The following is a 27,936-nucleotide window of genomic DNA, read 5'->3' on the forward strand; positions in this document are numbered from 1 at the left end:
AATTGTATTTAATTTCCATGGAAAAAACCCTTCTCTTGGGTATGAAACCTCCTTGTACTGTATTTAGCCCCTGTACCTTCCTGTATGAAACTCACTCAATTCAATGGGCTTTATTGGCATGGGAAACATATGTTAACATTGCCAAAGCAAGTGAAGTAGATAATATACAAAAGTGAAATAAATAATAAAAATGAACAGTAAACATTACGCTCACTCACTCTCTATATGTGTCATAGACTAGCGTTACTACGGCCACTGCCAAGAGGTCTAGGCCTTTGCGTCACAGTTGGTAGTGTGCCTGCCCCATGATTGCACACTGGCTGACTCGCTGGCAGGCTACATCATAGCTTCGTGGTCTGTTTATACCAAAGTCCCATCAGAATCCTCAGTTGCGGTTGAAGCTAACTACATCACAGCTCTTGCTGTTTCCCCTTTATCATCATAGTATCACATTGGCATCTCACGATGAAGTGTTCCCTGTTTGCAGATTTCCCCTCAATGTCTGGTTATTACTTGGTTACAATTTACCTATGGCTTATTTGGGAATAACGTTAGGCATGTCAGGCATGTGTTGCACCTCTTTGCATCATTCGGTTTAAGCGACTTTATCTTTATTCAATGAATGAGCAGGAACCAATCCTGATACAATGAGTTGACGCATTGCTGATATCAACCACGCCTATATTTTAACCACGCTGGACGTTTTTTCTAATTATATGTGAAGGACTAACTTGCTCTGATTGGTTTATTCTGGAATATTATTTGGGTATTTGGCGCGCAATTGGTTAGATTTTTGATAAGAAGGTGTGTCAGCAATAAAATAAACTGAACTGTTGTTTTTTAATTTACTTTTGTTTTTTAATTTACGTCAACGCAATTTTCTGTTGCCACTTGGAGGGTTGTAAACATATGTTTTATTGCTAGCTACACAGAAAGCAGATAGCCAAAACGTACGAGAGAGTTTTTGTATTCTGCCTGTATCATACAATTGCTTTGTTTCTCAGTTCTGTGTAATAACTGCACATATATCAGCTGTTTAGTGGTCTGAATTGTTTGCAAACGGTACTGAAGCTAGCTAGCTGTCATAATCATCAACACAAGAGACAGCAAGAAGACAATATAACAATCGTTACTGCAAAGCTGACATAATGGCATCGTTGGCTGCACACGAGCCGAGTATAAGCCCAAATTCGATACCAGTCCTCGCAGACGCTCTGATGCCCGCGAGCATTTTCGCTCCGGATGGAGGAGGTTGTGGAGATCATGACGCCGGGGAAGAGTGCTTCGAGGACGGCGACCTCTTCAACGGCGAGGCCGGGGATCTCGGCATTGACTTCACTAGCAAGGTAGTTAGCTAGGCCGCGCTAGTCGGGGCTGTGTTTATCATCTTCAAATTGGCGTGTATTATGCCTAAACTTGCTGTCATTCTGGCTGCTGTATTGCAAGCTAAGTTAGCTAGTTAGATGAACGATTGTGCTATATACTAATTAATCTAGCTGAGTGCCCAGATTGCTTAAAATGTTATGCAGAATTGCATATATAAAAGTTCAGAACTATATTTTGTGGCAAAAGATTGTGGTTTTAAATGTCCTACTGACTCTATCATCTTACGCTTCGGTTGAGCTAACGTAGGCTAATGCAATTAGCATGAGGTTGTAAGTAACAAGAAAATAAAAATATCCTTAAGAGGCTTTAGCTAGCATATCAGATGTGGTTTGAATGGGTCTTGAATGTGTTATGGCTGATGTAACTGCTGGCTAGAGAGGACACTCCAGCAGCAGTGTGACTCACAAACCACAGCCATGGGCATGACTCTCTTTCTCTGGTTGATGAGTCCCTATACATACTGTGCCACCACTTGGCCTGATGAAACACAGGGCAATAGGGAAATGGTGTGTGTGTCAGAAGGAAGTGTTTCTGGCAAATGGGTCAGGCTCAACTTACAGTGCTGAACAATGATCAGTGTGTGGTTGACTGACAGGAAACTCATCTCCCTCCATATTTGGCACTCACCCATATTAAGATCAGTATCAACAGAGAGAAATAAACTAGAATAACTCTGGTGTCAGACCTGAGCTGCTCCGCCTGTACAGAAAGATGCAATACTTCTAGGACTTTTTGGTGTCAATACTACAGAACAAATAGGCTAGGTGTGTGTGTGTGTTTATTTTTTATTAAACCTTTATTTAACTAGGCAAGTCAGTTAAGAACAAATTCTTATTTACAATGACGGCCTACCAAAAGCCCCTGTGCAGGGACGGGGGTTGTGATTAAACATAAATCAAATATAAATATAGGACAAAACACAGACAACACTACATAAAGAGAGACCTAAGACAACACAGCAAGGCAGCAACACATGACAACAACGCATGCTAGTGCGGTAACATAACAACAACATGGTCCAAACATTATTGTGCACAGACAACAGCACAAAGGGCAAGAAGGTAGAGACAATAATACATTGCACAAAGCAGCCACAACTGTCAGTGTGTCCATGATTGAGTCTTTGAATGAAGAGATTGAGATTAAACTGTCCAGTTTGAGTGTTTTGTTGCAGCTTGTTCCAGTCGCTAGCTGCAGCGAACTGAAAAGAGGAGCGTGCAACCCAGGGATGTGTGTGCTTTGGGGACCTTTAACAGAATGTGACTGGCAGAACGGGTGTTGTATGTGGAGGATGAGGGCTGCAGTAGGTATCTCAGATAGGGGAGAGTGAGGCCTAAGAGGGTTTTATAAATAAGCGTCAACCAGTGGGTCTTGCGACAGGTGTACAGCGATGACCAGTTTACAGAGTATAGAGTGCAGTGATGTGTCCTATACGGAGCATTGGTGGCAAATCTGATGGACGAATGGTAAAGCACATCTAGCCGCTCAAGAGCACCCTTACCTGACGACATAATTTATAGATCTCCGTAATTTAGCATTAGAAGGATGGTCATCTGAATAAGGGTTAGTTCGGCAGCTGGGGTGAAAGAGGAGTGATTATGATAGAGGAAACCAAGTCTAGATTTAACTTTAGCCTGCAGCTTTGAGTAATAATGACTGAGTCATTATTATGAAACCACTGTGATGATTTACAAATCTGCCATCAATGTATGTCTCGAAAAAACCAAATAAGTCTTCTTCTGATGCAACACTCAGCAACAGAAAGCTGTCAGGCAAGTTCACTTGCTTTTGATTGGGCGATTTCTTTTTTCGTGGCTGGGTGCACTGGGTGGGTAGAGATTTCAGTTTAGGACCAATGGAATGGTCTTAAATGTGAAAACCCCGCCCACCGGGGCCCCGAGTGATGCAAAACGAACTCACTCACTGTTTGGATTAATCTATTTTCAAATAAATAGTGGAGCATTCACAACTCTAAATGGTCTTTATCAGGGTTCCCTAAGCTGAGAACATTGTATAGAGATTGATTTGGACTGAAAGCAAGCTTGTAAGGTATATCTACAGCCAAATCTGAGTACCCAGATAGTCAAATGTTTTTAGACAAGATGAATAATCTATTTTTCACAGAAAGGGTGTAGCATTCACACCTCTACCCAGATAGAGGACAATACAAGATGAATAGCCCTATAGCTTTTGATAAGGTACAATTAGGCCTATATCAATGGAAATATGTGTAGGCTTTCCACCATGGCCATGTTATAGGATACCCAGGCCTACGTCAACCAAGCAGGAATCTAGATTGTATACATTTTCTGTCTCTCTCCTTCCCTCCCTCGTCAGTTGGCCTTGGTCAGCCCTAATGGAGTGCAGTATGACTCGTTACTACGACAACTCCGGGAGAGGATGGACGAGGGTTGTGGGGAGACCATCTACGTTGTTGGGATGGGCTCAGGTAAGTCGGCCTCACTCACTCACTCACTTAATGAGACTATACAGTATGCACTGATTTGCTCCTACATTCACTAGCTCACAGAATCAGTCACTCACTGTAGCGAGTGACATTTTACACCAATAAACACCCCCCCCCCCAACCCCTCATCCCTCTCTCTCAGACGGAGGTGACTATGGTCTGGATGAGGGAGACATGGAGGCGTCTGTAGCCACAGTTCAGTCCCTGTGTGAGCAGACAGAGTCAGAGCTGATCCTGCTGAGGGAGCGTATCGAAGCTGGGGGGCAGGTACGCGACTACCTCATCCGCCGACGCGTGGGTGATCAAGACTTCCTGGAGGTCAGGTGAGTTGGGGGAAGGTCAAGTGTCGGGTCAAAGGCTGACTTGATCAACAATTAGATGTGTTTTGACATTAGACCTGGGCTGACGAGGACAAGCATGTCTCTCAAATGCAATTTAAATTCAAAAAAGCTTAAGGGGATGTTGACATAAAGGGGGGAAATCCAGTGTTGTCAAGGCAACACACGAGCAATATTCTGTTTTCATCCCTCTTCTCTTCATCTTGATCTGATCTTATGTCCCAAATGTCAAATCTCTCCTCCCCTCTCTCTCTCTTTCTCCTTCTCTTTCTCTTTCTCCCTCTCTCTTTCTCTCTTTCTCTCTCTCTCAGGGTAGCGGTGGTGGGTAACGTGGATGCAGGTAAGAGCACCCTGCTGGGGGTGTTGACCCACGGGGAACTGGACAACGGCAGGGGGTTCGCCCGCCAGAAACTCTTCAGACACAAACACGAAATGGAGAGTGGCAGGACCAGCAGTGTGGGGAATGACATCCTGGGCTTTGACCAGAAGGGACAGGTGAGGGAGATGACATAGGAGGGGCGTATAGGTGACTTAAGGGTGATGGAGATTACACTGGGATAACATTGACATGAGACATGACAATGTAAGGCCTGCTTCATTGATCATTTTGTTGATGAATTGGTTTTATAGATGGAGACATGAAGTTGTTGTTGTGTGTATTCTCTGTCCCTGTATCCTAGGTGGTGAATAAGCCAGACAGCCATGGTGGCAGTCTAGACTGGACTAAGATCTGTGAGAGGTCCTCTAAGGTCATCACCTTCATAGACCTAGCTGGACATGAGAAGTATCTCAAGACCACGGTGTTTGGAATGACTGGACACCTGCCTGACTTCTGCATGCTCATGGTGAGTGAGGGGGTAGTGTGTGGGCGTTGGAGCTTTTTCTGACTTTACTACCCATCAACGGTACTGATGAATCTTTCACCATTTTCTTTTGCTCTCTCTCCCTCCTTCCACCCTCCCTCGCTCTCTCCCTCCTTGCTCTCTCCCTCCTTCCACCCCCCTCGCTCTCTCTACCCCTCTCCATCTCCCCCTCGCTCTCTCTACCCCCCTCTCGCTCTCTCTACCCCCCCCCACTCTCTCTACCCCCTCTCCCGTCCTCTCTCTAGGTGGGCAGTAATGCAGGTATCGTAGGGATGACTAAGGAGCATCTAGGTCTGGCCCTGGCCCTCAATGTGCCTGTGTTCGTTGTGGTCACCAAGATAGACATGTGTCCTGCCAACATCCTACAAGGTCAGTTCCTTTCTTTCTCTTTCTGGGTGCATCTCAAGTCTACATCTGCTTCCTTTCCTGGACTCCTTCCCCACATCTGCACTGATATGAAAGAATTATACAGGTGAAACCATATTCCCTCTACCCCACCATACTGCTTTCTCTTAGATTTAGTGATGAGAGGACCCCCCCCCCCCCCCCCCCTCCTCCCCCCCTTTTGTTACAATATTGACAGTCATCACAAAACCTGACTTTACTGGTTGTGTTATTGTAACAGAGACGTTAAAGCTGCTCCAGAGGTTACTAAAGTCCCCAGGCTGCAGAAAGATCCCTGTTCTGGTCCAAAACAAAGATGACGTCATCGTCACAGCCTCCAACTTCAGCTCTGAGAGGTAACGTTAAGGCACACACTTTGTAGCCACAATCACGCACACTCTTTATAAACTGGATTTTGCTTCAATTATAAGGGACCATAATTCAGTGTGTGTGTGTTTGTGTAGGATGTGTCCAATCTTCCAGATCTCCAATGTGACAGGAGAGAACATGGACCTGCTGAAGATGTTCCTCAACCTGCTGTCTTCTAAAACCTCCTTCAGAGAAGACGAACCTGCAGAGTTCCAGATAGATGACACCTACTCAGTACCGGTTAGTCACATACACAAAGCAGCTGCTACACATGCATATTGATGCCACACACACACCTCTCTAACCATGTTTACCTTCTCCGTCAGGGTGTAGGCACAGTCGTTTCAGGGACTACTTTACGTGGATTGATACGTCTGAATGACACAATGCTGTTAGGCCCAGACCCACTGGGCAGTTTCCTCCCCATTGCAGTCAAATCTATCCACAGGAAGAGGATGCCAGTCAAGGAGGTGAGAGGTGGACAGACTGCCTCCTTCGCCCTCAAAAAGGTATGTTTTCTCTTTAGTGTCCCCTGCTGGAGATGTTTGGTATTACAACACTTTTCTGATGCACAGATAAATGTTTAGTTGAACTGAATGTTTTTTTGCAGTGAATAGGAGTCAACACCTCAAGTCTCTCTGTTTCTCTCCCCAACCTCTCTCTCCCTCTCCCCAACCTCTCTCTCCCTCTCCCCAACCTCTCTCTCTCTCTCCAACCTCTCCCCTCCTCTCCCCCCAACCTCTCCCCTCCTCTCTCTCCCCCTCTCCCCAACCTCTCTACCTCTCTACCCCTCCCTTCCCGCTCCCTCTCTCCTCCTACTGTCCCTCTCCCCCCTACCTTCTCTCTCCCTCTCTCCCTCTCCCTACATTCTCTCTACCTCATCTCTCCCCTCCCCATCCCTCTCTCCTTCCGCTCCCGCTCTCTCTCCCTCCTAAGATCAAGCGTTCATCCATAAGGAAAGGCATGGTAATGGTGTCCCCCAAGTTAAACCCACAGGCATCATGGGAATTTATGGCTGAGATTCTGGTTCTGCACCACCCAACTACGATATCACCCCGCTACCAGGCCATGGGTGAGACTCACACACACACACAGCTGTCTCATGTCTGACTATATGTCTCTCCTTCTCTCATCATTCCTCTTTCTCCCCCTCCGCAGTGCACTGTGGCAGCATCAGGCAGACAGCCACTATCCTGACCATGAACAGAGACTGTCTACGAACAGGGGACAAGGCATCGGTCCACTTCCGCTTCATCAAGACCCCCGAGTACCTCCACACGGACCAGAGACTGGTGTTCAGAGAGGGACGCACCAAGGCTGTGGGCACCATCACCAAGGTCAGGGGTTAGAAAGGCTTATGAAGGGTTTATGAATGGTTGGAAAGGGTTTATGAAGGATCATGATCATGAAGACCCCAGAGTTCCTCCACATAGACCAGAGAGTAGACTGGTGTTCAGAGGGATACACCAAGGCTGTGGGTATCATCACCAAGGTCAGGACTTAAAGGCTTATGAATGGTTCAGAATGGTTTACGAAAGGTCATAAAGACACCAGAGTACCTGCATGCAGAGTACTTCCCTCATGCCTTACTCTTATTGGTGGGTGGGTGTTTACAGCTGCTGCAGTCGACCAATAATTTGCCGTCAAACTTCAAACCCCCGCAAATCAAAATGCAGTCTACGAAAAAGGCCCCGTACCGCAGAGAGGATGGAGCCACGCCAGCCAATGAGGACGAAGCGAGCACAGCCCGACCAGACAGTCCGCACCAATCACAACAACCGGTGAGAAAGAGGAAGTGAAGGAACGATGTAAAGGAATTGAAAGGATGGATGGAGCGATTGATGGAGTGGAGTGGATGGTTAGATGGCGGGTCGTGAAAGTAATAGTTTCAGGGCAGTTGAATAGGTGTAAGTGTTTAACTTGTGGTGCGTAAGCTTTCCTCTTCACTTGCTTTACTGCTTCTAGAACGTTCTCTTCTGTAGCTGTGTCTAACACCTCTCCTTTCCTCTTCTCCTCTCCATCATGTTTTTACACCCTACTGTTTCCTTCCTTTTAATTGCTATTCTCATTTACTGATTACGCCACCTGCCACCCTGTCTCTTTTCCTCTCACCCTCTGTTTCATTTACTGATTACTCCACCTGCCACCCTGTCTCTTTTCCTCTCACCCTCTGTTTCATTTACTGATTACTCCACCTGCCACCCTGTCTCTTTTCCTCTCACCCTCTGTTTCATTTACTGATTACTCCACCTGCCACCCTGTCTCTTTTCCTCTCACCCTCTGTTTCATTTACTGATTACTCCACCTGCCACCCTGTCTCTTTTCCTCTCACCCTCTGTTTCATTTACTGATTACTCCACCTGCCACCCTGTCTCTTTTCCTCTCACCCTCTGTTTCATTTACTGATTACTCCACCTGCCACCCTGTCTCTTTTCCTCTCACCCTCTGTTTCATTCTCTGCATTCCTTTCAATTTCCACCTTCATTTGCTCTTCATCCTCGTTGTGCATTTCAACATCCTTGATTTGCCCTCCATTCCTCCTCTCTTTCTCCTCTCTGTGTTGGTGCTTTGCTTGCTTCCTCAGACAGAGGGGGAGGATGACCCTCAGAGTAATGAGGGAAACAAAGAGAGCAAGGTAAACAGAAACAAACAGGGCAAGATAAACAATGGGAACCAGGCAGGTAAACAAAAGAGAATTAGGTCAAATGAGTTATGTAACAATTGAGGCGTGGGAAATTAGTCTTGTCCAGTAACTTCTGTAAATATCCTGAAACAATGCATGCCTCAACTGATGTGAACCAAACATGAATCTTCTAGAGATGTGTACACAGCATGTAGTTCAGTTTGATAACATCAGTCTTAGCTGGAAGTGATTTTGAATGGTAACCTCATTGTTAACCTAGTTGTTTCTATGTTCTCCATCTGTCTGATTGTGATCTGTTCTCTACAGACAAAGTCAGGAGGCGGGAGCAGGAGACGAGGAGGACAGAGACATAAAGGCAAATCAAACCAGAGCAGCTCCACCACAGCAGCCCCGTCATCAGCAGGCACAGGAGGTTCCTAAACTACACCCCTCAGCCCCCAAACTACAGTACTTCCTCCATGCACCTGTTTCAGCAGACTACTACCCCCCTTCACAAAACTACTCCACTACTAACCCCCGTCGAAAAAAATGGGGTCGTAAATGGCCCTATCCCCACCTCTCTCCCACCCTGCTATCTATCGCCTTATCAAGTGTCTTTATCACTCACACCAGAGAAAGTCTTAAGAGGGACTAGGTGAAAAGCAGCTCCCAGCTCTGTGCTTGTAGATGGTTACCTCTGCCTCCTCACGCTCATCTTATCTCCGATTAGTTTAGAAAGCATCCTTATTATATTTACAGTATATGAACCTGATATGCCTTCTTTCATTGGGTCTACGGTGAGAATCACTGTAATACTGTGTATACTTAATCATGGACCCGAAGCCCCATGAGCAGCTATTCCCTTACAGTAGAGTAACCCAGCTCCATGCACTATAGCTTACTGTTTAGCAGGCATACTAGTTTCTCTCATTTCCTATTTACCACTAGAATCCCCCAATATGACATAATGAAGCATGTTTTCTATTTAATTGTATACTAAAATGTAAAGAAGGTCACAACTGATGGTACATTTGTGGGCCTTCATTATGAGTGAAATATTGTAGATAAGATGTTTATTTTATGGCCATCAGGGAGTCTGAAGATCATCACACACTTGCCCTTTCTCATTTGGGAAAAAGTCCATCCTCTCTCCTCCATGGCCTGGAAACCGATCAGCGGTTGAGTGTTTGTGGGAGAAATGGAAAAATATCCTCCCCTCCTCGATAGCCACCTTTCATGGAGGACAGTCATGTGTATCTTCTCTGAAGAGTTTAGAACCATCCTACACCCCCTGTGAATCAGCTATAGCTGGGTGCATGGTTTTGTCTAGCACAACTAAATGCATTTATCACTTTATACTTATTTAGGGATCACACCTGTAAATGTCATTTGCCTGAGCAGAGTCGTTATTTCATACAAGCACATTTATCCACGTTCCCTCTCGTCATTTTTCAGGAGGTGAAGGCCACTTGTCCTGTCTAAAATAAATTATTCCATTTACACTGAAAATAAGGTTTATTTAAGAATATAATGTACACTTGATTAGCAACTGTTTAAGTGAGACATTGATTGTAATAGTTGCAGTGCTGTTTGGACCATCACTGTTTACATAGTTGTTTGCTTCTGACATTCAATAAAAACAGGCTTTATTGATCTCTGGTCAACTGTGTGTACATGACATTAATTCAAACAGTGAAAAGCATAGGGGTTGAAATTAGGGTTAAAGGTTGTGTATAGTTTCAGTGAGGTTAGTGTGAGTCTGAACGATATCATTTGTCTCTGTGCAGTATGAAGGAAGTTAGCTCAATGAAGTCTATAGGTACGGTAGCATTGCTAAGGGTTAAGATGAGGGGAAGGAATACAAGTTATAGGGTTAGTACACCACCATTTTCATTTAATATCAGAGCACAACATGGAGATTGAGTTGATTTTATGTATATAGTGTAATAGTCTAGTGGCTTTTCTTCAGTAATTACACACCAAGATGGAAGTTCGTTTTTGATGGCGGGTGGACACACCCATTGTAATGACTGTTTTACAAAGAAATTAACTGAAATGAAAAGTTTACATGGTTATAGATTTCATTTTTGGACACAGTACAGTAGTTCTTCCCAGTCAGCACAAGTGACTACTACAGATACACTGTTTAGTAGCCCACAAGGGACAAACCTGGTTTGAGAGCCATGTTGGCACCAAACAGACAATAGTGGATGGGATTGTTGGGTGCCAACACAGATCGACAGGGTGGTTGTGGAGTACGTTGCACATCCTACTACAGTACTGGTAGCAGAACACAGGTGCTACTAGGACATCAGATCAGTGCCCACTGTAGCAAAACGTTTCACAACAAAAACAAGTTTCTATGGGACAAATTCAGGTACATTCCTCCCGGTTTGGTTCCTAGTGATACACCCCAGTCCTTGAGTCTGAGGAAATACTTCATATGGCACAGTAGAAGTGACTACTCTGTACCTAAGGAATGCTACAATCAGCACTTTCTGTATGTTCCTAGTCTTCTGTACCTGATCTAAAGTATCAGAAACACTGGTGTGGACACAACATACACAGTAGCTTCAACTAAGAGCCATGGTGACAGCCAGGACTATCAACCTTGGTTACATGCTAATTGCTTCCTCAAAAGACCTCTGATTGGTTAGCAAGCTCAGAGGGTAAATGTAATTAGTTGATAGTCTTTGGGTGTGTCTCAAATGATACCCTGGCCACTTTAAGTTGCAGACAGAAATGCCATGAATAGAGCTCATGTTATTCCTTATTCCACATGTCAGAGTCATGTTTGTTCTACAATGCTTATTTCTATCTGAACATTCCCAAAAGTTGCATCTTGCTGAACGCGCCCCCTATTGCCCTAGTGTACTATCCTCAGTAGAAAGGCTTCGGATACAGTTCAGTTGAGACGAGGAGGGGAAACCACGATGCATATCAATGTGTTTGTAGAATGATGATCAAATGTCTGAACAATACAATACTTCCTAGTGAGAGGTAGTGATGGAAACACTAGTAGTGGGTTCTGACATAGCAGTCAATATGAAAGATCACTCTGGTAGACACACAGCATGTGTTGGGCAGGGGAGTTTTTTGCAGGCTTTGGGTGTGTGTGTCTAGCCATCAATGTCCCAGCTGAAGAGATGATGCTTCACCAACATGTCTTGGACTCCTTCCTTCAGTGGCCTCTGATCTTTCTCCTGGAGGGAGGGGGGGGGGGGGGGGAATAAAGAGTGAAAGAAAGAGGCTGTTTGTTTAAAGGGAGTGTATAAGGAACAGCAGTTGCTGGGTGCAGTTTAAAATGTCCACAATGGAGGTCAAAGGGTCATGGGTGAGGTGTGCGCATTGGGATGGTTTTCACCAATGTTCACTATTCTACTATCACTAGCCACCACCAGCTACGTTCTCCAACAACAACCAGGAACAGCTTGTTGTTTAGATAACTAGTCTCCTATTCTAGTCCCTAAACCCATAGTTGAGTAACTAGACCCACTACATTGACCAGAGATCAGAGTTTACCTAGAGATCCCAACTAAAGAGGTAATGGTCAACCAACATCTGCAACCCCTTCTTTGAGAATGGCTGAATTCTGTAAGACCACACAGGTATGAGTTCACAGGGTGGGTGTGTTTTACACACATACCTCTTTCTTGGCAGGAAGTTCACAGTCCTGAGAGAGACTGAAGGCAAACTTTGAGAGAACCCTAAGGAAACATAACTTTTTTTAAACCACACCACCATCCTTTTCACACAGACCATTTTATATCCATTTCACTTCATCCTGGCCTCTAAGTCTTTCAAAAATAATCTAGCTGTTAATACGCTTGAATCGCGTGATTTAATCTTGTAATATTCTGCTGGCACCGTCTTGTATGCGTCGCTCTCTCATTCATTCTCACTTGTGATCTCATAGTTTCACTCAAATCTCTCGTTTGTTTTATTTCTCAATCATTCGCTCCAATCTCTCCCACTCTGTCTCCCTCGTGGACATCTGTCTCCATTTCTTACCTGAGCTCACACTTGATCTGGACCCATCCTGGGCTGCGTAGGAAGGACCAGGGCTGGTACCACTTCTCTACTGCAGGCATACTGGAACACAACACCTCCAACCACAGGTGTAACACCTGCTCACTGTGGGGTGAGAGAGATGTGGTTAGGGAGTGTTCACTGATAGGGACAGCCAGGATCTCTGAGTGAGAGAATCTGTGTGACTCACTTGAGGCCCACGCAGAGGAGCGAGCGGAACTTGACGTCCATCTGAGCGTGTGCAGAGTCGTGGCTCATATTTACAGACTGCACCGCCTGAAAGAGACAGACGGAGGGCGCTGAAGCATCACTGAAACAAATGCTTATGAACAAAACATTCACTGCAAAACTATCTGTAGCCTAAGGCCTAAGTTTCTAACAGTCAACCTTTACAGCCCATCGGTCCCTAACACTAGGGCACTTCCTCATTCCCCCTTTGAAAGCACCTGAAATGCAGATACTAAGTATTATCATTTTTTAAATTGTACTTTTTACCCCCTTTATCTTCCCAATTTCGTGATATCCAAATTGGTAGTTACAGTCTTGTCCGATCGCTGCAACTCCCGTACTCCGGAGAGTTGAAGGTCGAGAGCCATACGTACTCTGAAACACGACCCTGCCAAGCCACACTGCATGTTGACACACTGCTCTCTTAACCCGGTAGCCAGCTGCACCAATGTGTCGGAGGGAAACACCGTACACCTGGCGACTGAAGTCAGCGTGCATACGCCTGGCCCGGGACATCCGGGCCAGCCAAACCCCTCTAACCTGGACGACGCTGGGTCAATTGTGCAGAGCGTCATGGGTCTCCCAGAGGTTTGTCAGGGAATTATTGTATAGTCAGTCTAGCCCGGGATTGAACCCGGGTCTGTAGTGATGCCTCTAGCATTGCGATGGAGTGCCTTAGTCTGCTGCACCACTCAGGAGGCCCAGATACTGTAAATTCAATAGAGAACTAGGTCCCATATTACCACTTCTTTAGTGGCAGGAAGTCTTTAGTGGCAGGGTGTGAGGAAGTCTTTAGTGGCAGGGTGTGAGGAAGTCTTTAGTGGCAGGGTGTGAGGAAGTCTTTAGTGGCAGGGTGTGAGGAAGTCTTTAGTGGCAGGGTGTGAGGAAGTCTTTAGTGGCAGGGTGTGAGGAAGTCTTTAGTGGCAGGGTGTGAGGAAGTCTTTAGTGGCAGGGTGTGAGGAAGTCTTTAGTGGCAGGGTGTGAGGAAGTCTTTAGTGGCAGGGTGTGAGGAAGTCTTTAGTGGCAGGGTGTGAGGAAGTCTTTAGTGGCAGGGTGTGAGGAAGTCTTTAGTGGCAGGGTGTGAGGAAGTCTTTAGTGGCAGGGTGTGAGGAAGTCTTTAGTGGCAGGGTGTGAGGAAGTCTTTAGTGGCAGGGTGTGAGGAAGTCTTTAGTGGCAGGGTGTGAGGAAGTAAACAGGCTTGTTATAGGATAACATTGACAAGAGGACTCACTCTGTAGAGCAGCTCCTCTGGTGTGAGAACCTTGCCATCCTCGTCTAATCTGGGGGGAGAGAGAGAGAGCTGATGGACTGCACCACACAACTAACACAACTGTGTAGGAATCATAGCTGTTCATATGGTACAGAGGTCTGTGTGTGTCTAAGTTACCTGTACGTCTTACACAGCACCAGTCTGGAGTAGACTGAGTTAAAGTCCCTCTCCACCTCTCTACTGGCTGCCTGAGGAGAAAACAGACCAACGAACAGTCAGGTACAGCACCGACAGACACTGAACCCAGCCCTCTGTCTCCTACCTCCTCTATGAAGAGCCAGGGGTGGCAGGCTCCTCCCAGTATGGAGGGTTTCTTCAAACCGTGTTGGAAGATGGCCTTCAGGGCAGGACACAACGTCCCTCTGACCAGGTCTGTCACCGCCTCAGTCACCGAGTCATCACCCGCCAGAGAGTACTGGGGACAGCAGACCAGTTATACATAGAATACTGACAACACAATACTGACAAACCCATAGACTGGATTGATCCACTAAAAGAGCACTGACAAATTTAAGTCTGTTTTTACTAGACTGACTACACAATAATTCACTGACAAACCTCTTTGCTCCGCTCATCGAGGATTTCTACGAACTTGGCTGGAAACCAACCTTGAGTAAGAGAGCAGATCATGAGAAAGAAGGTTCCCCCAGAGTGTTAGGAAAACATGGACTACAACATTCTACAGGACGTGTGGAGGGGAGATTGGGATAGAGATGGACATTCTACAGGACGTGTGGAGGGGAGATTGGGATAGAGATGGACATTCTACAGGACGTGTGGAGGGGAGATTGGGATGGACATTCTACAGGACGTGTGGAGGGGAGATTGGGATGGACATTCTACAGGACGTGTGGAGGGGAGATTGGGATAGACATTCTACAGGACGTGTGGAGGGGAGATTGGGATAGAGATGGACATTCTACAGGACGTGTGGAGGGGAGATTGGGATAGAGATGGACATTCTACAGGACGTGTGGAGGGGAGATTGGGATAGAGATGGACATTCTACAGGACGTGTGGAGGGGAGATTGGGATAGAGATGGACATTCTACAGGACGTGTGGAGGGGAGATTGGGATAGAGATGGACATTCTACAGGACGTGTGGAGGGGAGATTGGGATAGAGATGGACATTCTACAGGACGTGTGGAGGGGAGATTGGGATAGAGATGGACATTCTACAGGACGTGTGGAGGGGAGATTGGGATAGAGATGGGATGTTTTCATTCACCTCTCAGCCCGTTGAGCTCTCCCACCCAACAGTGCTCATCTTTCTGGGAAAAAATCTGAGAGAGAAAGAGAAAAACAGAGGAATGAGATGGAGGAGTGAGTTAGTCACTTTTGTAAAACATTTTTTAAACGTATGTTTTCACATACATTTCACACGCTGTGTTTGCGAAAACAAAGTCAGTGTGCTGTTAACAGTATAGCTTTCCCACTGTCCCTGTACCATACACCGGGCTCTAACTAGTGAAACTCTGCTCACAAATACACGTGACCAACTTCCTTGACAACGTACCAACGGATTGTGCTATACAAATACATGGCAACATTTAAAGCAGGCTGTGGAGTGAAATTACAGCACTTAACTCCGTTACATGTATGTGTTCTGTCCACTCACTGTGATGATGTCGTTCTTCCTGAAGCCCAGTTCGTCGTCGTCATGGCGCTCAAAGTCCAACAGGGCTTTGGCCCGTCTCCGTCGGTTACGAGACACAACCAGGAAGTTCTCGTGGTCTCTCTGGTGGCTCTCCATGGAGTAGTCTGGAGTCAGGTCCTGAGAGGAGGAGGGACAGATAGAAAGATGAAGAGAAGGCGAGAGGGGGAGGGACATAGATTCATCTAATCAAATTAGCTCAGAATGTGCTAGTGACTTGTGCATCAAACATGTCAATCAGAATGACTCCACTATTTCCTAACTGTGTTGCAGTGTGAAGGACCATTGATTCAGTGATTTGATTTAATGACCGAGTGTTGGGTAAAATGACTCAGTGCTGCTGTGTCAGGGGAAGAATTCAATTATATGACTCATGCCACGATTACACCAGGCACTACCTAAAGCCATCTACTGGAGATCAGTCATGGGAAAGGGGGATAACCTAGTCAGTTGTACTACAATGCATTCAACTGAAATGTGTCTTCGGCATTTATCAGAGGGGCAGAGGGCTGCCTTAAATTGACATCCATGTCTTCGGCACCCAGCGTGGGGGAGGACAAGAGATTCATACATTCAACGACTTAACAGCCAGCGACAGAGCTCAGAGACCAGAAAGTCACAGATTTCTGCAAATAAGCAGCAAGACGACCACAAGATAACCAATTGAAGGAGGGAGGGACTCCCTAGCTAGCTTTGTCACCGTACCAGATAGACTAAGGTGACATTGTGCATGGTGTTTAGGGAGAGCTCAGCTACTTCTTACTACAAGGCAGCTTCTCTCTTAAACGCGGAGGTCAGTGAAACTGAGTCGATTCAGTGAGTCGATTCAGTAGTGAGACTCACAGTGCTGGTGTGTTGGGGGTCCAGACAATTATATGATTCTGTAATCTGATTCGTTAGTGAGACTCACAGTCCTGGTGTGTTGGGGGTCCAGACAGCTATATGATTCAATGAGTTGATTCAGTAGTGAGACCCACAGTGCTGGTGTGTTGGGGGTCCAGACAGCTATATGATTCAGTGAGTTGACTCACAGTGCTGGTGTGTCGGGGGTCCAGACAGTTATATGATTCAGTGAGTTGATTCAGTAGTGAGACCCACAGTGCTGGTGTGTTGGGGGTCCAGACAGCTATATGATTCAGTGAGTTGACTCACAGTGCTGGTGTGTCGGGGGTCCAGACAGTTATATGATTCAGTGAGTTGATTCAGTAGTGAGACTCACAGTGCTGGTGTGTCGGGGGTCCAGACAGCTATATGATTCAGTGAGTTGATTCAGTAGTGAGACTCACAATGCTGGTGTGTTAGGGGTCCAGACAGCTATATGATTCAGTGAGTTGATTCAGTAGTGAGACTCACAGTGCTGGTGTGTCGGGGGTCCAGACAGTGGAAGTGTTCAGCGGTGCGGGTGATGGTCTCTCGGAGCGCTGCTACCAGCTCTGTCTGCTTGATGTTCTTAGACTTGAGAGCCTCCGCCTCGTCCTCACCCCACAACAAAGAGCTCAGAGTGGACTTCCTACGTACCGACTGTCTCCTCACAACCTATAGACACACTCTGGTTAGACATGCCATCACACACACACACACACTTCTATCAGACCACTCACTTTATTGAGGTTGGTGTTGAGTGTGTGGGAGTTGTTGGTGTTGAGCTGGGCCTGCTCATTGAGGATGTAGGCCAGGTGTTTGTTCCTCTGGGCCTCCAGCGTGTCCTGGGACAGCGCCCCCGCCAGCCTCATGGCCTCCCCCAGTACTGCAGCACCGTCACCCAGCTGGCTGGGCAAATCAGACAGTGTGTTGAAGATGGACGCAGAGTTCTCAGAGGACACCAGCTCCTCCTCCTGTAGGGGAGAGAGGAGAAGGTCAACCTCCTGTAGGGGGGAGAGGAGAGGGTTAAATAGGGGAATGACCAAACCCAAATCCCCAAGACACTTGTAGGCCTCTAGATCTGAAAGGGTTAGATAGATGTAAGAAAAGGTTATTACCATATGATTTTCTATACCAATCCAATCCTTTCTGATCTACACAGGTCTAGGGAGTAGGGGTTGGTTTAAAATCAAACCAGCAACCAGCCAGCCAATCAAGAGTCAAAGAGAAACAACTATCCCACCTTGATCTTGAGCATGCCCAGTGTGACCTGGAAGAGGACCACAGAGCCCTGGTAGAACAGCAGGTCCCAGATCCTCAGCAGGATGCGGATGTCCACCACACTGGCAAACGATGTCAGGAACCAGTGCAGCGTGATCAGAGACAACTCTGGGGGAGGGGAGGAGACGAAGGGAAGGGTTAGGACACACAGGCAGGTTGGTCTCCTACACTACACCTGGCATTCTTAGCAATGTTTGTGGCCTCTAAACACCAGACTTTAAAAGCCTTGTTATTGTAGCTCCCCTAGATCCCTATTCACATTTTTACATTAACATTTTAGTCATTTAGCAGACACTTTTATCCAGATTGACTTACCCAGCTAACTTAAGATTGAATGCACTGTGAGACAACCACATTTCAGAGTCACAGTTCTTTTTCCCTCAAAGTGGTTACCAGCAAAGTAGGAAAAGACAAGTGAGAGTGTTAAAGTGTAAAGAACCCCCGTCTCTCTCACCGATGTCGTGCTCCTGCAGAAGCCTGTCCAGGCTTGGTAGGTACTGGACTACGAGCTGTCTGAGGACCCTCTGGTCTGTCTGGACCCCCAGCAGGGTGGAGGAGAAGTAGGAGGGTGGCAGCAGGTCCTCGATCAGGGCACACATCATCCACAGCACGTCCTCCTCCTCCAGGAACAGCAGCAGACATGACACCACCTGGGGATGGGGAGAGGGAGGAGAAAAGAAACAGAATAGATCTTTATTGTCCCCGTTGGGCAATTCGGTTGCAGTGAAAATACAGAGTCTGGGCAGATACAAACATATACAAATTACAGTAGAGGCATTACAAACTCCCTAGATTAAAGAGTTAATCAAGAACACAAGATCAAAGTACTATTTAAAATGTGCAGAAAGGGAAGGAGGAGAGAGAGTGAGAAGTTCTTAACCTTTTCTGAAAGGGACCCGGATCATATGCCAGGTCTTTGCCAGCCAGAGGAACGTTTATTAACCTGGATGGTAATACGCCAGGTCCTGCCAGCCAGAGCAAAGTGTATAGACCGTAACAACACAATAGAGTACAGTGAAGGTCCTACTTACCATGCCTGTGCCCTGGCAGTAGCCGATGTCTGGATAGAGCCATGCCAGGCCACGCAGTACCCGCCTCAGCCTGGGAACACCCACACTCTGCAGGCTGCAGAAACACGCGTTGGAGGGCATGGTCCGCAATAGGTCCTTCTCTATCTGAGAGAGGAGGAAGAGATGGAGGGAGATGAGAGGGGGTGGAGAGAGAGGGGGGAAATATTGTTTTTCAACCAATGTGTTGTAAGAGTTTACAGATTTATTAGCATCTATAAATGAATAATCAAACCATTAATAAATCCCCTTGTAAATCACTTATATTTTACATATATTTTTTTAACAGGTTAACAATGTTTGATCCTCCATCACAGATTTTCATCAAGGGAGAGACAAACATCTTTACATCATCAGTACCATTCCACCCCTCCACCTGGAGTCATCTGGATGTACAGTACCTCAGCATCCAGTACCTGTTTGGCAGCAGTGGTCTCGTCGTTGGTGCTGTTCTTAACGATCTCTTTGTAGGAGATTTCTGTAGTCCTCTTCTTCTGCAGAGCTCCAGACAGACGCATCCACAACTATCACGACCAGAGAGGGGGGGCAGTGAGACAACAGACATCTCTGAATCAGGTTACATACCGTAGTAGGAGTTGGCCCTTTGACCACTTCACCTCCCCTTACTAGTTTGTGGTCTCATTCTGTCTTGTCCCTTTGTTAAAACCTCTACTGCTGTGTTTTCCCCCCTCTAGGCCCCCTTACCTGAGGTCTCATGCTGTGTGGTATGCCCCCCAGCACCAGGGAGCGGAGGCGTTCAGAGCGGGGCAGGACGGGGGAGATGAGGTCCCAGGTCAGGTCTCCTACGGTGTGGTTGTGGGTGAACTCCAGGTGGGCCTGCCAGCGCAGCCTCTGCTGGGGGTCCTCTCTCTGGGGCTCTGGCCTCAGTTCTGGCTGTACACCATCTGGAGGGGGAGGGGGGATGGTATTCAACTTCAGTTATCTTTGTTCAGTGTTATACCCCTGCATTCCTGTTACTTTGGCACTCAGTCTGCTTCCCGTTTTAACGGTTTCTCCTCCTCCACCAAAGGTCTGCTTCCCGTTTTAACGGTTTCTCCTCCTCCACCAAAGGTCTGCTTCCCCTGTTTTAACGGTTTCTCCTCCTCCATCAAGGTCTGCTTCCCCTGTTTTAACGGTTTCTCCTCCTCCACCAAAGGTCTGCTTCCCCTGTTTTAACGGTTTCTCCTCCTCCACCAAAGGTCTGCTTCCCCTGTTTTAACGGTTTCTCCTCCTCCAAGGTCTGCTTCCCCTGTTTTAACGGTTTCTCCTCCTCCTCCAAGGTCTGCTTCCCCTGTTTTAAAGGTTTCTCCTCCTCCACCAAGGTCTGCTTCCCCTGTTTTAACGGTTTCTCCTCCTCCATCAAGGTCTGCTTCCCCTGTTTTAAAGGGTTCTCCTCCTCCTCCAAGGTCTGCTTCCCCTGTTTTAAAGGGTTCTCCTCCTCCACCAAGGTCTGCTTCCCCTGTTTTAACGGTTTCTCCTCCTCCAAGGTCTGCTTCCCCTGTTTTAACGGTTTCTCCTCCTCCAAGGTCTGCTTCCCCTGTTTTAACGGTTTCTCCTCCATCAAGGTCTGCTTCCCCTGTTTTAACGGTTTCTCCTCCACCAAAGGTCTGCTTCCCCTGTTTTAAAGGTTTCTCCTCCTCCACCAAGGTCTGCTTCCCCTGTTTTAACGGTTTCTCCTCCACCAAGGTCTGCTTCCCCTGTTTTAACGGTTTCTCCTCCTCCACCAAGGTCTGCTTCCACTGTTCTCCCCTGTTTTAATGGTTTCTCCCCCAAAGATCTGCTTCCACTGTCCCTCTGTTTCAATGAATTCTAAACCTCCACCAAAAAGGTCAAACATCTACACATTGGTTAACCCGTTAGACATGGGCCCAACAACAGCCCCAGTGTTCAGCGGTGTCTCAGTTCCTTTACAGTGGACTACATCTACAGTATCAGCAACAGGTCAATAGGATTTCAGCAAGCAGTGCAGGTCACATTTTATTACCTTTATTTAACTAGGCAAGTCAGTTAAGAACAAATTCTTATTTACAATGACTGCCTTTCCCCCGGCCAAACCCTAACCCGGACGACACTGGTCCAATTGTGCGCCATCCTATGGGACTCCCAATCACGACCGGTTGTGATACAGCCTGGAATCGAACCAGGATCTGTAGTGACGCCTCCAGCACCGAGATGCAGTGCCTTAGACCGCTGCACCACTCGGGAGCCCCCAATTCAATGCCTGTGAATTGATCACAGGCATTGAATTGATCGGTCACACGTTGCATACAGCTATGGCTGGAAAAAAATCTAATAGACGATGGCCAGAGCTTACCCATGATGTTGCGTAACGATTTTATTCAATAAGTCAGTTTTAGTCAATGTATGGAATAGTTGGGAAATGACAAATCCGAAGTGCCCACTTTGTGAAAATGTGTGTGAATGTGGTGTCTTTTCCTATGATATATGACATACACATTATTTTCAGCCTATGTTACATTTCAGGGCTGGGTTTTATTTGAGTGTTACCACCAACCAGCATGGCATTGTTTATTCATCAGAAACAGGTGGGTATTATTCATTTTCATGACTGAGATGAGCCAAACAGCCTTGTGTCCACTTGTCAACCTGAGCCATGGAGCAAATTAAAATGGGGTGTGGAAACTTGTTTTGTTTTTTTTACCAGAAATGCATTATCATCCATTGGATAATATATTTTTAATAAAGACTAAGTAAAAAAAAAAAAAATGTATCTATAATTGCGTGATATGATAATATTTTGCAAACCCGCAGCCGTATGGTTTTGACCACTAAAGTTGCTTCTCGACACGTTCCACTGCTTTGATTGGTGTAACGTTAGCTAGAAACCACACCTGTCTATCAAGATAATGAAAAGCACCCGTGAAAGAACATTCAAGGAACTTAGTCACGACTTGGCTTTGTTATACCGCAGCCGAAGCCTGCCAGTAGCCTACCTCCCAAAGGTTGCACTGTGTCCATTACAATGTAGAAAAACACATCAGCTTTCTTTCAATAGTAATCCATATTACCAGAGCGTCATATTTTTTCTAACAATTTCAATGGTGGATTCGTGGACGCAATTTAGGAAAGATGCCACAACAACAGAGATAAAAATAGGTGGCGAAGTCAAAGATAGGCCAGTGGTTTCCATCTGTGGAGTAGTTGTCCCTGAATCAATGCTTATGACTTGCCATGACCCAGATTAAATTAGTGTTGAACAAGGAAAATCTCCACTGTGTTTTGATCCAGGGAAAAGAGAGGGCTGAGCGCAACCCACCACGGTAGTCAACTCTTAATCTACTGAATGACTGCTAACATATTGATGGGTGAGTCTAGACCGATATCATTTAAAACAACCAAATCAGGTTAAAATTGATGCATGCAATGAGTGATACGTATCTGTGATGTAGAAGGTTAGTCCTTTGTTTGCTTTATTAAAAGGTTAGAGTCCTTTGTTAAAGTTTTTGTTTGAGCACCATCAGTTAAATAAGCAACAATTGATTAAGGGTGTGAAACCTTGTTTTTGCATAGAAGTGAGTTGCTAGTTGAGTAGCAATTGTTACACGTGTGGTTAATGTAAGCCTTGTGAGCATTCAACAAGCTTTTGAAGTGAACACAAGTTTTATGGGTAACCAGGCCCTACAGAAACAATGTGTTCTATAGATATGTTTGAATCCTCAAGTGGTTATACAGACACACACATTTTGGGGTTAAATAAAGATATAAACATATATTATACAACTTTTGAAGTTAATGTAATGTCATTGTTAAGTGAGAAAACCACTGGAGAAGGGGGGAGAACACAGTTGGTGGAATTGGTGGCTTTGACAGAAGCATGCAAACAGGCTGAAGGAAAAACAGCTAATATCTACACAGACTCACGGTACAGACTGAATGCTCTCCACTTACCTGGACAAGTTCAATTTTGAAAATGAAAGCACAGAGAAATCATAGACAGACAAGTAAAATAGGCGTGGGGAATAACTCCCGAGGGGGGACATGACGTAGTACCAGGACAGTGTGTGATGGTAATAAAATATATAACAGAGACATTAGGACCAAAATGGGAAGGTCCTTATCAAGTTTAGCTCATAACGAGGTCAGCAGTGAAAGTCACGATTGATATATGTCACTCATTACAAGGTTGTCCATTTTGATGACAAAGCGGTGCCTGGAGAATAAAGAACTGGTTGATTAGCAAATTGGGGGCCAGTCTCAGGTGAAGCAGCACAGTAAGATGATCAGAACCTGATAAGCTTCTATGTTGTACACCGCAGTCATCATATTAGGGATATCTAGGTGAAATGTCCAACATTTTCCTGAAAATCAGGACATGCTTACTTAGGGAAATCTATGTGAAATATACATTTATCTTGAAACCAGGACATGTTACTTTCACTTTTTTGTTTCCTTCATTACAGGTTATGAGAATCTACCGTCTGAAGCAATATCTCTTGACCCAAGGCCTGTACCTGAAGTGATCCAAGATCACCAGTGAAGTGTTAGAAGTCCTTATCAACCAGTGGAATGAAAGTAGAATTTCTCACTACCGTCAGAACCTCATATTTAATAGTTAACTATGTGGGACTGATACCAGTGTGGAAGAGCTGGTCACTTTTAAAGGACTTGGTGAATGATTACCTTGACAATAGGACGATTGAATATTGTCTTGCAGACTATTTATTTTGTGAGTTTCCTCCTAATACAGGATGTGGTAGGAATCGTAAGGGACATCATCATTACACCTGTTAATACTTATTTATTTTCTATAACATTGTTAGAAATCTATTTCTTATTGTAACAGCAAGTAAAATATGCCCTTTGCGCTTTATAGAAATGCAAGGTGTTTAATGTAAATCATTTTATGCTTACTTCTGTTTTTTTATACTGTGTATTTTTTTATGTTTTCTAAAAATACATTTGAAGTATATGTATTTTTAAAATGGTCTAGGGGGGAGTGTAAGAATATTTTAAGATAATACACAACGCAGAGGACTAAAAGTCAAGAGGACTAAAGGTTAAGAGGGAATTAACGATCAATGGAAATAGTGTTTTTTCTGTAATATGGAATTAATGATCAACGGGTCAGAAACACGGGGGGAATTTGTCTAGGCTTTGAGCCTGAAACAGGATACTTATTTGGCCATTGGCCAAAGGAATTCTAATTGGTCAACCACAGGCTAGGGTTGGGTTATAAAACTACATCCTGTCCCTTTGTTCTGTGGAAAGAATCACTGAGGACAGGTATGCCTGGTATGGCAACTGCTCGGCCTCCGACCACAAGGCACTACAGAGGGTAGTGCGAACCTCCCAGTGCATCTGGGCGGTTCACTGGGGCCAAGCTTCCTGCCATCCAGGACCTCTATACCAGGCGGTGTCAGATGAAGGCCCTAAAAATTGTCAAAGACTCCAGCCACCCTAGTCAGACTGCTCTCTCTGCTACCGCACGGCAAACGGTACCGGAGCGCCAAGTCTAGGTCCAAGAGGCTTCTAAACAGCTTCTACCCCCAAGCAATAAGACTCCTGAACAGCTAATCAAATGGCTACCCAGACTGACTGCATTGCTCCTCTTTTACACCGCTGCTACTCTGTTGTTACCATCTATGCATAGTGACTTTAATAACTCTACCTACATGTACATATTACCTCAACTAACCGGTGCGTCCGCACATTGACTCTGTACCGGTACCCCCCTGTATATAGTCTCACTATTGTTATTTTACTGCTGCTCTTTAATTACTTGCTACTTTTATTTCTTATTCTTATCCATATTTTTTTTAAACTGCATTGTTGGTTAGGGCTCGTAAGTAAGCATTTCACTGTAAGGTCTACACCTGTTGTATTCGGCGCGTGTGACTAATAAAATTTGATTTGAATGAAAATCTACCTCTCAGCATAACATCTATGATTTGTCCTCTTTGAATAAACCTATTTTCCTCCCCCTGAATTGCTTTGGGGTCTGTGTTATTGAAGAGTAACAGACTGCTAACACAGCCATAGACCCAGCAGGCTAACCTTTTGAATACGGTGTAGATAAAAAAGAAAACCAGCAACAACAGATAACATTAGCTAGCTAGATAAACGTTAGAAAGACAGCCAGCAAGCTAGATAAGGTTAGCATGCTAGCTAGCTACACTGACAGCTGTCAGTGCCCTATTTGTTGATGTTTATCAACTCCACATGTAAATTCCCACGCCTAATTCGTGAGTAATTAAACTCAGGACCCTGTCTTTCAAAGATAATTCGGAAAAATCTAAATAACTTCACAGATCTTTATTGTAAAGGGTTTAAACACTGTTTCCCATGCTTTTTCAATGAACCATAAACAATTAATGAACATGCACCTGCGGAACGGTCATTAAGACACTAACAGCTTACAGACAGTAGGCAATTAAGGTCACAGTTATGAAAACTTAGGACACTAAAGAGGCCTTTCTAATGACTCTGAAAAACACCAAAAGAAAGATGCCCAGGGTCCCTGCTCATCTGCGTGAACATGCCCTAGGCATGCTGCAAGGAGGAATGAGGACTGCAGATGTGGCCAGGGCAATAAATTGCAATGTCCGTACTGTGAGACGCCTAAGACAGAGCTACACGGACAGCTGATCGTCCTCGCAGTGGCAGACCACGTGTAACAACACCTGCACAGGATCGGTGCATCCGAACATCACACCTGCGGGACAGGTACAGGATGGCAACAACTGCCCAAGTTACACCAGGAACGCACAATCCCTCCATCAGTGCTCAGACTGTCCGCAATAGGCTGAAAGAGGCTGGACTGAGGGCGTGTAGGCCTGTTGTAAGGCAGGTCCTCACCAGACATCACCGGCAACAACGTCGCCTATGGGCACAAACCCACTGTCGCTGGACCAGATAGGACTGGTCAGGACCAGATAGTGCTCTTCACTGACGAGCCGCAGTTTTGTCTCACCAGTGGTGATGGCCGGATTCGTGTTAATCGTCGAATGAATGAGCGTTACACCGAGGCCTGTACTCTGGAGCGGGATCGATTTGGAGGTGGAGGGTCCGTCATGGTCTGCGGCGGTGTGTCAGAGCATCATCGGACTGAGCTTGTTGTCTTGCAGACATCCTCCTCCCTCATGTGGTACCCTTCCTGCAGGCTCATCCTGACATGACCTTCCACCTTACTGCTCGTTCTGTGCGTGATTTCCTGCAAGCCAGGAATATCAGTGTTCTGCCATGGCCAGCGAAGAGCCCGGATCTCAATCCCATTGAGCACGTCTGGGACCTGTTGGATCAGAGGGTGAGGGCTAGGGCCATTCCCCCCAGAAATGTCCAGGAACTTGCAGGTGCCTTGGTGGAAAAGTGGGGTAACATCTCACAGCAAGAACTGGCAAATCTGGTCCAGTCCATGAGGAGGAGATGCACTGCAGTACTTAATGCAGCTGGTGGCCACGCTTGATACTGACTTTTACTTTTGATTTTGACCCCCCCCCCTTTGTTCAGTAACACATTATTCAATTTCTGTTAGTCACATGTCTGTGGAACTTGTTCAGTTTATGTCTCAGTTGTTGAATCTTGTTACGTTCATACAAATATTTACACATGTTAAGTTTGCTGAAAATAAACACCGTTGACAGTGAGAGGATGTTTCTTTTTTAGCTGAGTTTTTAAGTAGCCTTCGTTATTCTTTGGAGGTGGAACCGAAATGTGCATGTCCTCTCTAGGACAGGAAATTACATTGAAATAATGGCGGCAACTTCCTCAGGGTGGCTCCTTTAACAGATATTCTCTGATGTTATTTTCTCCTCAGGTCTAATATTAGCTTAGTGAGAAATGCATGAGTGAAATACAGGATAAATAAAAACAACTAAGTGGGTAACTAATATGAGTGTTCTTACCGTCACTGTCCAGCCTGAAGCCAAACTCATCATACTGCAGTTCTGCCTCCTCTGTTGGGTCCTTCTGTAAACAGAGACAATAAGAGCATACAACGAGTTCCATAACATATTATATTAAAGCACAAGATAAATCACAGCAAACACTAAAGGTTAAGCAGTACCTTTATAGGTCAATGTGTGCAAACAAGACGCTACAAGAATGAATGGCAAAAAATATGAATATGGGCAGGTGTGGTAAAAATGTTCACATACAATAAATCCAGAAATAGCCTAGACAACCACAGTACTAAGCTAGAGGGTCCCTCTCCTCAGTGTTAATCTAGCAATACCAAGATATCGGTTCTGTCAGGTCTTACCTGATAGTACTTGGCCAGGATGTCCTGGGGCCACATACTGGAGGTCAGGGCTGAGAAGGGGCCCCCAGGGGCCGGAGTGTAACCACCTGGAACACAGAGGGGGGAAGGAATGAGAGAAGAGGGAGATAGAAGAGGTAAATGAGGTACTGTGAGGAGAAACTGATGGAGAGTCAAATAAATGTGAGGGACATAAAGAAAATAGAAGGACAAGAGGAAACATGAAGGGAAAAGGGCGAGGTGGGATGACAGAGGACCGAATGAGAATAGACTGACGGGGATAATCAAACCCTGACAGAAGTTTGAGAGAAAGACGGAATGGAAAATGAGAGGGGGGAGGGGGGTCAGAGGAGAAACTGGCAGAAGGATAATCAAAAGCACTATCAGAAAGGGGAAGCGTAAGGGAAAGAAAAGGGAGAGGACAGAGGGATTGAGGGAGGGAGGAGCGGAAGAGAGGGATGCGAGCCCTTACCTGACATGCTGGAGGAGAGCAGAATGAATAAGGTGTGTGTTGGTGTAGACAACCACTCTGGGAAAGGAGGGAGATCAGATACTAGCAGCGACTCTGGAAGGAGAAAACACAGACAAATGACCCATCTGACCCAGTAACTCACACTAATGTCCCAGATTATACCCCTTCAGTGAACTGCTTTTTCAATCCAAGAGGCAGAAGAGCTCTTGCATGTTCAGTTTGGTCTTCAATTCCATGTAGCAAGGCAGCCAGCATCAGTACATCCTTTGTAATCAGTCTTTCCCTCCCCTAGTAAGGAGGGGTCAAACACATTAACAGACACTAGACAGAGCACACAATAAGAGCTTAACCCTTCTCCATGTGAAGCAGTAGAACTACTTGAGCAACAGCCTCTCTCATCAACACACCTCTTCCTTATAGAAAACAA

The 27,936-nt window shown here is 45.7% G+C and overlaps 2 protein-coding genes across 5 annotated transcripts; one reads left to right on the top strand and one right to left on the bottom strand.

Annotated features, from left to right (window-relative positions):
* Nucleotides 1–890: 890 nt before the first annotated feature.
* On the top strand, nt 891–10,083 carry LOC120034586 (GTP-binding protein 1-like). The gene is made up of 13 exons (XM_038981192.1): nt 891–1,346; nt 3,724–3,835; nt 3,996–4,176; nt 4,503–4,686; nt 4,872–5,036; nt 5,300–5,423; nt 5,680–5,794; nt 5,903–6,047; nt 6,134–6,316; nt 6,744–6,879; nt 6,966–7,144; nt 7,424–7,588; nt 8,758–10,083. The coding sequence occupies exons 1-13, from the start codon at nt 1,149–1,151 to the stop codon at nt 8,869–8,871; spliced, it is 2,001 nt and encodes a 666-aa protein (XP_038837120.1). The 5' UTR covers nt 891–1,148; the 3' UTR covers nt 8,872–10,083.
* On the bottom strand, nt 10,060–27,598 carry LOC120034585 (small G protein signaling modulator 3). 4 transcript variants are annotated; one of them, XM_038981191.1, is made up of 20 exons: nt 27,510–27,598; nt 27,041–27,126; nt 26,685–26,748; nt 19,528–19,727; nt 19,239–19,346; nt 18,787–18,930; nt 18,210–18,405; nt 17,718–17,863; nt 17,215–17,448; nt 16,967–17,149; nt 15,578–15,733; nt 15,188–15,242; nt 14,516–14,565; nt 14,220–14,372; nt 14,075–14,145; nt 13,919–13,967; nt 12,650–12,735; nt 12,442–12,564; nt 12,077–12,137; nt 10,060–11,633 (listed from the first exon to the last, which is right to left on the bottom strand). In XM_038981191.1, exons 1-20 carry the CDS (start codon nt 27,514–27,516, stop codon nt 11,550–11,552), a joined length of 2,256 nt encoding a protein of 751 aa, XP_038837119.1. In that variant the 5' UTR covers nt 27,517–27,598; the 3' UTR covers nt 10,060–11,549. The 4 variants fall into 4 exon arrangements, with proteins under 4 accessions (XP_038837119.1, XP_038837117.1, XP_038837118.1 ...); XM_038981189.1 differs by having other exon boundaries at nt 17,215–17,478; XM_038981190.1 differs by having other exon boundaries at nt 19,224–19,346.
* Nucleotides 27,599–27,936: the final 338 nt, after the last annotated feature.

The sequence above is a fragment of the Salvelinus namaycush genome, chromosome 41, assembly GCF_016432855.1.
Source record: "Salvelinus namaycush isolate Seneca chromosome 41, SaNama_1.0, whole genome shotgun sequence".
NCBI classification, from domain to species: Eukaryota; Metazoa; Chordata; class Actinopteri; order Salmoniformes; family Salmonidae; genus Salvelinus; species Salvelinus namaycush.